The sequence below is a fragment of the Vombatus ursinus genome, unplaced genomic scaffold (genome assembly GCF_900497805.2).
Source record: "Vombatus ursinus unplaced genomic scaffold, bare-nosed wombat genome assembly UNPS02009173.1, whole genome shotgun sequence".
Lineage (NCBI taxonomy): Eukaryota > Metazoa > Chordata > Mammalia > Diprotodontia > Vombatidae > Vombatus > Vombatus ursinus.
The window spans coordinates 8,461,944-8,474,298 of NW_020948951.1; the positions used below are offsets into that span (position 1 = coordinate 8,461,944).

General features: G+C 36.5%; 1 protein-coding gene across 1 annotated transcript; it reads left to right on the forward strand.

Moving 5' to 3' along the window:
• The first annotated feature begins 690 nt into the window (after window positions 1–690).
• Window positions 691–1,221, forward strand: LOC114035239 (vomeronasal type-1 receptor 1-like). The gene has a single exon (XM_027851307.1). The coding sequence runs from the start codon at window positions 691–693 to the stop codon at window positions 1,219–1,221; it is 531 nt and encodes a 176-aa protein (XP_027707108.1).
• Window positions 1,222–12,355: the final 11,134 nt, after the last annotated feature.

The following is a 12,355-nucleotide window of genomic DNA, read 5'->3' on the forward strand; positions in this document are numbered from 1 at the left end:
AGATAGATAGATAGATAGATAGATAGATAGATAGATAGATAGATAGATAGATAGATTAATCACATGATAACCTCTGCACCTAACACTTTGAAATTGATTTGCAGCTCTCTTTTTCCCTTTTGCCCTAATTTCTTAGTACAGCAGCTGTGTCCCACAGTTCATCTCAGTCCCTCAGATTGGTATGGAATGGTCCCTGGATCCTCAGTAAATGACTGCTGAACCTAAACTGACTGTAGTTTGGGGTTGAATAGCAGAGAAGATAAAGGCTGATTTGGTCTAGATCAAGAACATCAAAATTCAAGGAAAGTTTTTTTTTTTGTTTATATCAGGTTGGTGGGAGGGAGATTGCTTTATGACTTGCTTCATGCCTGATGTCCTGAGCACAAACAAATACAGCAGCTCCTGTACTGCATAGATCTTTCTTTCTTCTCTGATCACCTAAGCCAGCTCTGAGTTCATTCTTTTGCTCCTCAAAAATGGCTAAGTTTGAAGAAAATATGAATAAGTATTTGGTCAAGGAAAGTTTTTTATAACTTCCCTCAATAGTAATTTTAAGTGTCATAGGTATGAGAAAGAAAAAAGAGTCATGGTGTGAGTTTTTCCCATGTGCTGTAATCTCACAATGTGATAGTCACACAGCTTTTGTTTCCCTCTATATAGTCTGGCTTATCTTTTCAAGACAAACAGAGAATGCTTACTATCAATGTCTGCATTGGGATCTTTTTGCTCTTCCAGACCACAATTGGAATCCTGGCAAAAGTCTTCCTCCTTTCTCTTTATATTTTGAATTTCCTATCTGGCCATAAATTAAGGCCACTAAACTTGATTCTGACCCAGCTAATCTTGGCCAACATCACTATACTGGTAAGCAAGGGAAGCCCAGAACTACTACAGGCTTTTGGGATAAGCTATTTCCTGGATGACATTGGATGCAAAATGATAGTTTCCCTTCACAGAATTGCCCAGGGGCTTTCAATTTCCTTCACCTGCCTTCTGTGTAGCTTTCAGGCCATCACCATCAGTCCCAGTGATTCCACACTGTCAGACCTCAAAGCCAGAATTCCAGAATTAATTTCTACCTTCTGTCTCTTTTGTTGGATATTTAATATCTTGATAGAAATTCCTGTGCCAATATTTGTGAGAGGACCAAGGAGTACTACAAACAATACAAATGAATCTAATGTTATATGTTGTTCAATGGGAATATTGATAGATGTTTGATAGATATTGATGTATGTATTGATAGATAGATTAATCACATGATGACCTCTGCACCTAACACTTTGAAATTGATTTGCAGCTCTCTTTTTCCCTTTTGCCCTAATTTCTTAGTACAGCAGCTCTGTCCCACAGTTCATCTCAGTCCCTCAGATTGGTGTGGAATGGTCCCTGGATCCTCAATAAATGACTGCTGAACCTAAACTGACTGTAGTTTGGGGTTGAATGGATGTGAGTGGATGGGGTTGAATGGATTCCTTACATTCCAGATCATTTATTGAAATGTTTAGCCCCTAGGCATCTTCTCTCCAGTGAGGATTCCTCCAAGAGCCTCCATTTAAGGAGCATGCCAAGGCCAACCATCTCTTCATTTCCCACTCAACCGTACTTCACGGGACTTTGCCTTCATGCCCCCAGAAATTCATCATACTGCAAAAGTACTTCAAAACTAAAATTCACATCTAATCTGTATCCTGTTCCCCTAGAGGCCCTTCCCTTTGGTTGGAAGAAGTGGAGATGAAGGACTCCTCCAAAACCTTCCATGTAAGAAGGACTCCCAGGTGAGTAATCTTTTTGTTTCCCACCTGGAGGCACTCCTCTGAGCTTCACCATCATGCCCAAGTGTCCTGGATACCTTCCTTTCCATTGTCTTTTCAGCTTCCTTTTATGTGTTGTCTTCCCCCATTATTCAGTCATTTATTCATATTTGTCTGATCAGCCACAGTCAGATACACTGTAACTTGATTCTAGCATGGTGATGTCATTTTGGTCCTCTTCAAGAACAAAGGACAACAACCAATAAACATTTATTAAGTGCCTACTATGTGCCAGACACTAAGCTAAGAGTTGCAGATACAAAAAATCAAGTCAGTCTCTGCCCTCAAGAAGTTTACAAATGAAGAGGAGATAGCATACAAACAAAAATATACAAAGCAAGCTATGTACAAGATAAATTAAAAAATAATTTAAAAAGTGAAGGAACTATAATTATTGTCAGAAAACCATAGAATGGGAAAGGCAAGAGATCTCTTCAAGAAAACTAGAGATATCAAGAGAAATTTTCATACAAAAACAAGCATGAAAAAAGACAAAAATGGTAGGGATTTAAGAGAAGCAGAAGAGATCAAGAAGAGGTGGCAACAATAAACAGAAGAACTATACAAGAAAGATCTTAACATCACAGATAACCAAGATGGTGTAGTTACTGATCTAGAGTCAGACATCCTGGAGAATTAAGTCAGGTGGGCCTTAGAGAGCATTGCTAGCAGTAAGGCTAACAAAGAACCATAATCTTGGAAGATATTTTTAAGAGCAAGGGAGTTGGGGCAGCAACCAAGAATAACTTACACAGAAAAGCCGAATATAATCCTGAATGGAAAAATTGACATTTGAGGAACTCAAAGACTTTCAAGTATTTTTAACAAAAAAAAGAAAACTTAATGGAAAATTCAATATAAAATATCCAGAAATATATAAGGAAAACATTAAAGACTAATTATAAGGCGTTCATTAAGTCAAATTATTCACTTACATGAAAATGTTATCAGTATTCTTAAAACTGTCATAATTACTAAAGTAGTTTGAAAGAAAGGTTGGGGCTCAGTTGTGTATGATGGGGTGATTCTAAAAAAACAAAACTGAGTAGGAAAAGGTAAAAAAAAGAAATCTCATAAAACAGGGCATAAAAGGAAGAACTAATACAGAGAAAGTAGGTTGGGGTGGAGAGCTGGTAATGTTTAAAACTTACTCTCATCTGCATTGAAGAGGTAACAACATATACATCTGGAGAGGTTTAGAAGTCTTCTGAACTTCTAGAGAAGTGAGAAAACTGGGGGACAGGGAATTTTAGAAGGATGTATAGATTAAGATTAGAAGGGTGGGAGGAGAAGATAAGGGAGTGATTTTTAGAAGGGTAGGTAAAATAAGGAATTAGAGGGTAAGGGGAAAAGAATAAGTTACAGGGATAGGGTAAAATGAGAGGCTGAGAAGGAAAAATAGTGAGTAAAAATGAGATGGAGGGAAATTCACAAAAGATAATTACAATTTTGAATGTGAATGGGATGAACTCATTCATAAAGCAGAAATGGATAGCAGAATGGGTTAAAAATCAGAATCCAACAATATGTTTTTTACAAGAAACACATTTAAGAATGATACAGGGTTTAAATGAAGGGTTGGAATAGACTTTATTATGCTTCAGCTGATGTAAAAAAGGCAGGAGTAGCAATTATGTCTCAGACAAAGTTATGGCTACAGTGTAACTACATTTTGATAAAAGGTGCCATATTTCTAGCTATGTGACCCTGGGCAAGTAACTTAATCCCCATTGCCTCACCAAAAAGCAAAAAATAAAAACAAAAATAAAAAAGATAAAAGGTACCATAGACAATGAAGCAATATCAATACTGAGCCTATATGCACCAAACATTATAGCATCTAAATTTTTAAAAGAAAAGTTAAGTGAATTACAGATAGATAGTAGTACTATAATTGTATGGGACTTTAATCTTCTCCTCTCAGAAACAGATAAATCTAACCAAAAAATTAATAAGAAAGAAGTTAAGGAAATGAATAGAATTTTAGATAAGCTAGATATGATAGATATCTGGAAAGAAGTGAATGGAAATAGAAAGTAAGGCAGCTTTTTCTTGATGGTCCATGGTACCTTTACAAAGATTGATCATGTATTAGTACATATAAATTTTATAGTTAAAAGCAAAAAAGCAGAAAAATTAAAAATATCCTTTTCAGATCACAATGCGAGAAAATTACATTTTATGAGGGATCAAGAAGACATAGATTTTAAACTAATTTGAGATTAAACAACCTAAATTTAAAGAATGAGTGGACCAAAGAAGAACTCATAGAAGCAATCAATAATTTCATTAAAGAGAATAACAATAATGACACATCATATCACAATCTATGGAATACAGCAAGATCAATGATTGGAGGAATATTTATATTTCTAAATGCTTACATTGATAAATTAGAGAAAGAGCAGATTAATGAATTGGGTATGCAATTAAAATAATGAGAAAAAGAACAAATTTAAACTCCCCAATTAAACACTAAGTTAAATTCTAAAACTTAAAGATGAGATTAATAAAACTAAGAGTAAAAACATTGAATTAATAAATAAAAACTAGGAGTTGGTTTTATGAAAAAACAAATAAAATAGATAAATAATTGGTTAATTTTATTTAAAAGAGAAGAAAACCAAATCACTAGTATCAAAAATGAAAAGAGTGAATATACCACCAACAAAGATGAAATTAAAGCAATTACAAGGAATTATTTTGCCCAATTATATGCCAACAAATTTAACAATTTAAGTGAAATGGAAGAATATTTACAAAAATATAGACAGCTTACATAAACAGAAGAGGAAATAGAATAACTAAATAGACCTATTAGAAAAAGAAATTAAACAGACCATAAATGAGCTTCCTAAGAAAAAAAGTACCAGGACCAAATAGATTTACAAGTGAATTCTATCAAACATTTAAATATCAATTAATTCTAAAACTAAATAAATTATATGGAATAACAAGTAAAGAAGGAATCCTACCAAACTCCTTTTATGAAATAAATATGATAGTGATACCTAAACCAAGAGGAGTAAAAACAGAGAAAACAATCATAGACCAATTTAATTGATGAATATAGATGCAAACATCCTAAGTAAAATACTAGCTAAAAAATTATAATGATATATTACAAAGATTATACATTGTAATCAAGTGGGATTTATACCATGAATGCAAGGATGGTTTAACATAAGGAAAACTATTAACAAATCCACAAATAAAGATTCCTAATGGAGACAGGAAATGGCTAAAATATTACTATGGCATTTCACTAATTGAATTTCATTTATTTGATTATAAATACCCCCAAAATCCATTCTGTTTGGTTGTTTTGGTGATAATATTATTTATATGTTTTTACCTGGAACTCTGCCCAAAAACTTCCATAAAGAAAATGTGGTATTGATTTTGAGACATAAAAAAACACTAAAAGTGAAAATTTTCTTAGTGAATGTAGAAGCAAAAAATACTAAATAAAATATTAGGTAACATAATACAGCAGTACATTTAAAGTGTTAACCATGACAAAAAAAGGGTATATACCCAATAAGGTTTGTTCAAAAACCATAAGCAATAAAACATATAAACTGCAATAAATGAATGATAAAGTTAGATAATAAAAAGGACTTGAAATGTGATCTCTATTCAGTGCTCCTAAGAATATATTATAAGGGTGAGGTTATGAATTTATTTAACTCCATTCTTACTTAAAGTGGGACCTTGTTCTAGGTCTTTTAATGTTATGGGGTAACCTGTGCAGTGCACGAGCTATAGATTTTGCTAAAACACTCTCTATGTGACCAGCTTACCTCCATTCACTGTCATATATACCTCCCATAATAACTTTCACATGTTGTCTTGCATAAGAGGAAGAAGAGAAAATGCCTATAATTATTAAGATCCTACAGATGCTCTTATTGAAAGAGAACAATTTATTTCAAGGGAGAGAAAGGGTTCATAAAGTATAGTACATTTATCTTGGAGAGGAACTAAAGAATGAAAATAAATGAATAAAAATGATAACATTCATGAAATAAATTTACATACTTAAACCAATACCAATCATTCAATGAGGATTTATTTAGTACCTATTATGTGCCAGGCACTGTGCATGACAGTAGTATTACAAAGAAAAAAAATTAAGTCCCTGCCCTTAAGCAACTTCCATTCTATTGGTAGAGATAATATATACATATGGGTGAATTACATATATATGTGTTCATATGCATATACACACATAGATATAAAGATGTACTCTTTCCAGTCTTCAGGAAATGTGCAACTCTTAAATGCCAAGTAATAGACTAGGAGATGTAAGGACACTTCTCCTATCAAACTCTCTTTGCATTTCATAGAAAGTGGGCCCTTTTTCAGATATGATCATTCTTGGCTCTGAAAAGTAGACAAGGCTTTAAGTATCTCATTTTTATACTAAAAGATCAGCAGAGACAATGAACTTGCCTCCAAAACATCAATGACCTATACACATTTTGCCTAGCCATTCATTTGCATGGACCACCAGGCAAACCTTGGAGCTTAATAAAACTAGGGAACCTTGATAGTCCAAGCTGTTTGGGGATTATTTTGCAAAAGGCTATTATCTTGTTATGACCAAACTTACAGAGAAAAAGGTATGGGAATATATGAAATTATTACCATAAGTTCACTGTAAGTTCAAGTAAGGTCCCTCTTAAGGGACCCAGCTCAGAACATGATTAATGATCCAATGGAAAGGCTAAACTTCACCTTTGAATCTAAATTCTTGGGAGCTTTCAAGCCTTGGAGACAAGGCCTTCTAGGGAACAGAACTAGAGAGACTTCTGCCAGCAGGCTTGGGTTGAGAGTCTCTGGTCTTTGGCTGGACAGCTCCTGGGCTGCTGACTGTTCCTGAAATGTAAGGTGATGTAGATGGTATCAATGTTCTGTGAGAAGCAATTCCAGCTCAGGCTCAGCTGCAATCTTTGGCTGCAACCTTATGCTGTTTCAGTCAGTCAGTAAGCATTTTTGAGTGCTTATCATATATCAGAGACCTTACTGAAATTTGAAGATGCAAAAAAAAAAACTGTTTAGCCACCCATGGAACTTATATTTAATGAGTGAGATAACATGTAAATAACTACATGCATATGAGATACATATACAGGGTAATGGAATGTAATCTTTCACGAAAAGAATATATCTCTGATAAGGATTAGAAGCTGTAGAAAACTATTATTCACATATGAAAATGCCTCATTCTATAATAGGTGAAAACATAGTCTGACTGGGACAGTGATCTTACAATTCGTTAGTTCTATAACTTGTCATTTTATACAAGAGTGTCCTTGTAAATATTTAACAATGATACTACAAAAATGTACATATGACATACTTTTAAAATGAATTTATATTATTAACCTTTCTATCCATCACTTTATTAAGTCTACATAATCAACAAAACAATAAATCAATCTCTAATTGTTAGTGTTTGCTAATTTCCAAGAGACCACCACTTAATCCCTTACTTTAGCTCTTCTCTTCCTAAGAATTGCAAAATCCTGTAGAATTTCTTTGTTTCAATTCAACATTCTGTCAATCAACATGTGCTGAAACACTGTCAATGGCTTTGCCAGCAAACACACACACACACACACACACACACACACACACATACACACACACACATTATGGGATCTGGCTGTGATCACTTCCAATCTATATACCATGTTAAAGAAGACATGGACACTCAAGTAAACTACATAGAGACAGTGTACACCATTACATGAGGACACAGAAAAGAAGGCATCTTTTCTCCTGCTGCTGACAAATATGGTGGACTTCCTGAAAAGAGGAAAATGCCTTCAACTGAATCACTATCACATTTAGCTTTCTCTTTTTCTCTCCCTGCTTTGAATTTTTCTGGTATCCATGGGTTGGTGACGGGTCAATCAAAATCCAACACGTTCAGAGAGGCAAAGGTGGAATGAAAGTATTTACTGCAATGCAACAAGGGAGACAAGTACAATCATAAATTTAAAGCTAGAAGGAACTTTAGAGGCTATTGAGATCACCCACATTTTTGGAGAATTTTGATTGTGTAAAATTTTAAAGGTTTTGCACAAATAAATCTAATGTAGTTAAAATTAGAAGGAAAACAGGTAAATGGGAATAAATCTTCACAGCAAGTTTCTCTGATAAATATCTCTTGACTAAGATATATATGGAATGGATTTAAATTTATAAAACTAAAAACCATTTCCCATAGATCAAAGGATGAAAACAATGGTCAAACGAAAAAATTAAGCTATCAACAACCACATAAGAAAAGGCCCTTATACACTAATAATTAGAGAATTGCAAATTAAAACTTTAAAGTTTCACTTCACATCCATCAGATTGACAAAGATGACAAAAGAGTTGACCAATAATGGAGGGGATGTGGGAAAACAGGAACCCTCCTGACCTGTTGTTGGAGCTATGAATTTGTTTCACCATTCTGGAAAGCAATGTGGAACCATGCCCCAAAAGTCATTGAATTATGCATACCCTTTTACCTAGATATAGCACCACTAAACCTATAACCCCAAAGAAATCAAAGAAAGGAAAATAATACATATGTACAATAATATTTTATTAGCAGCTGTTTTCAAGGTAATCAAAAATTGGAAACTAAAGGGGTGTCCTATTAGCTAACTAAGTTGTGGAATGGGAGTGTAACGGAATATTATTATGCCACAAGAAATGAAATGGACTGTTTCAGAGGAAACCAGGAAGAGAGTTGTGAACTGACATAGACTGAAGCAGAACAAGAACAATTTATACAATGATAACCAGATTTAGAGGAAAAGAACTTTGAAAGGCTTTAAAATTCTGATCAATACAATGATAAACCACAGAGACCAAAAACAAAGATGAAACACACCACTCCATCTCTTATCAGAAATTTTAAAATGCAGCAAGAAACATATATAGATATAGATATAGATAGATATACACATGTATGTACGTATGTATGTTTTTTTTTTCAGGGATAGAGAATGTGGACATTTGTTTTGCCGGACCATGTATCTACTATTGAGGGCTTTATTTTTCAGTGTTTGTTTACTTGTTTTTATTTGCTCAGTGGAAGAAGGGATAGTGATTCGGCAACATTAATAAAAAAATCTAAGAGATAGCTCTCCCGAAGGGAAGAGATGACATATAGGGAGAAATTTGGGTGATATAAAATCAGAGTATGTAAATAAAATTTATTTAAAATTTGGGGGAAAAATAAAGATTATGCTCCTTGAAGCTGCATCCTCTCTCTTCCATGCGAGCTCGAGTGTTAGGGCATGTGAAGGCTCCCTGCTGAACGCACAGTGTCCTATTGGTTGAGCAGCTCCGCCGCAGGATGAAATAGGGGAAAGGAAAGAGAAAGAAAATTCCCTCTTCCTTAAGCTGTCTTTGGGTAGAGAGCCGGAGTCGCACTCCATTGAGCTTCGCCTCCTTGCATGGTTCTCAGGCTTAATTTTGTAGAGGCCGCTAGGCACGGAGTAAGACTGCAGACAGTCAAGGACCAAGCATATTGCAAAGTAACTTTCAGATCATTGCTCTTTGCATTTCGTTTTAACACATTAATATTTGGCCTCTTTCTTAACTCTCCCATTCGATGATTTTACCAGTTGTTTGGAGAAGAATCTGACAATTAGTCTGATACTTCGTTCTGCCGCACCGAACTCCCTCCCTCTTCCCCCCACCAAGCAGAAAAGAAAAAATCGAATTGGGGAATCCAGTATTAAGAGAAAGAAAAAACCTTTGTCCATAAAGATGGCAAATCGTTTCCAATTTTAGACCTTCGCCTATGTAGAAATTCACTAAGAGAAGCTCACCACATGAGGCCAGGTTGTTGCCTCTGGAAGGGTGGAGTTGGGAGGTGGGATCCAAAGAGGGGACTGATACGATTGGCTAGGAGTCGGTGGCTATTAGAGGTCCGCGCTGGAATAGCTCAGCCACTAGGCGTCCTCCTGATGCTACCCCGCAGTCTGACTCGCACAGCAGAAATTAAACAAAAACTTCCCTGGGAACAACAGAAAAAGAAAGTCGGGAAGTTTGGGGAGGGGAGAACAAGGATTTAACTTCAATTATTGGAACTTTTTCAAGCGTTCTAATTGGGAGTAAAATTGATGAGTTTGTTTACATAGTGTAGTAGTGGTTACCTCATTCTCCTAACATGCCACCCAGATCGAAATTCGCTTTCTAATGTGGTGAGCTACGGTTAAATAAAGTGAGAATGTAGAATATTCCCCGTAGGAAGGGAGGGCGAACCAGTGAACTATTGTTCTGCACCATGGAGATCAATAACATGTTAAAATTACTGATTTTCTTTTGAACTTACGTTATTCTGAGGAGTTTAGGATATAAACGCATTAGTAAAATACAGTGTGGAAAGCCACAGGGATAAAGAAATGTAAAACTCTCTAGGATCATTTCGGAAGGTAGAGAACATTTTTAGCTGGGGTGATCAGTGAATCTCCGGGGAGGAGGAGGAGGCTAAGTGAAGCCTGAAAGGTAGAGGCGGGAAGGCAGCTCAGAAAGAACGGTATTATGTCAGAATCCCCTAACCTAGATCGACTGTCGAGCCGTACACTCACTGTGCAATAGTCTAGGCAATGACCTTTTTCTGGAAGGCAATCTCCCCTCAACTGTTCTTTCTGAGGACCAACCTAATTAATTACAAAAAGTCATCTAGGACAACGGTCTTAACTCTTTTAGGTAACATGAATTCTTTAGCCTAGACTGTTGGCACAAACTAAACCCCTTTAAGACAGTTGGAGAGATATGGCATCCATGGGCAACTCTGTTTTAGAACATTCAATCAGGTAATTCCCAATCCCAGTTTCCCAGGGAGGGCATTTTCCACCGTGCTCTGGATGTTGAGTACTACTCAAATAATCCTGTCTATTCCTTGACTGCAGGACAGCTGGGTCATTCCAGGTTAAGGGTCTCATGAACTGATAATCAGTATGTAGTTAATGATGATTGGATTTATGAGTCTTGCTGTGAATCTACACTTTGATTCCTTAATCAGGAGAGAACAGTCCTTCCGTGAGGAGGCTGTCTTCCTGAAATGGTGAGAATAAGTGGGTAGAGCTATTCTCTTTCTCTCTTGGTAGGCATTGGCTTGATCAAGATTCTGCTATTTTTGCTGCTGCTGTTGCTGTTTGGGGTGCAAAGAGGCCCTGGTTTCAAATCCTAGAATAACCCTCCTCCCTTCCCATTTTGCCTTCCATGGAGGAAGGAAAAATGCATTTCTGATCAGATGAAAAGATCTAAAATCTCTCAACCTTTCCACCCCAACAACTCTGTTAGCCCCCTTCCTTTGTTACCCACCCACTACTCCATTATCCATGCTACTATCCCATCTGCTACGTCCACTGGGGAAGGAGGAGGAATTGGCTTCATTTCCCCCTTAATTATCTCTTTTTGAGTGTTTACAACACAAACACCTAGGTGCCTTAAAGAAATCTATTTTCTGGCATTAAAAATATTTGGTTTGTAAAGGTACTTCTTGATATGTGCCCTAGGAGGCTGCCTACCTGGCCTACTCTTCCCACTATCTTTCCTCTGCCCAGTGTTAACCCCTGTTGAGGAAACGTGATTCGTTAGAGAGACTAGTTCTTTGGACAATCTCCTTTCAAGCACTCCTCCAAACCAACTTGCACCTGCTTCATCATTCTAGAATGGGAAGAGATGTGCTGGAAAGTCTCTTATCACACCCTTTCTCGGGTCTGCTTAAGATTTGAACATTTACTTTAAAATGTATCTTTTGATTTTTCACAAAATAAACACCCACATGCAGAGGAGAATAGGATTTTCTAGCATTGTAAAATTTCTCCCTTAGTGCACTGTCACCTACATCGGTAATTATAATTATATCCTTAATATATTCACATATATTAAGGATAAAATTATATCCTTAATAGCTTAATAATTAGCTATTACACTTACTTTGCCATACCTCGGGTTAGCTGGTGTCTTCTCTGCTCAGCACTGACTTTTCCACGAAAGTGGAAATCAGAGGAGACTGGAAAGCTAGGCATCACTCACGCCTTCACGAAGAATTGGGGAGTGACAAAGCACCTGCATACTCTAGGATCTCGACTAACCATTCCAGAGAAAAAGAGATTAAATTTGAAATGAAAAGAGACAGAAGAGGCGGCAAACATTCCTCATATTTAGTACTCTCTTAGGATACAGATACCTGAGTGGCGACATACCCAAATGTTTTATGTACTAGTCAACCCTTCCTCATTTTCCTCCAGTAGAGGCAAGGGTCCAGGCAAGGGTGGACTTCGCCAGCGTGAGCATGCAAGGAAAGACGGACTTTAGTGAATGGAGCGGGGCTGGGAGAAAGAAAATGAGAACTGTGTCTGTGATCCAGCAGGGGACGGGTGGCCTCCAGGGCTCGGGTGAATGGCAGGAGAGAGAAAAGTGTGTTCTTTTGTGTGTTTTAGAGTGATGGCGTCCACTGTGCGCAATTTTTTACGTATTATTCGTCTTCTGTGGCCAAGGGCCTATTTTCAGAGCTC

Coding starts and splice junctions, on each gene's coding strand:
- LOC114035239 (XM_027851307.1), top strand. CDS start 691: ATGCTTACTATCAATGTCTGCATTGGGATCTTTTTGCTCTTCCAGACC.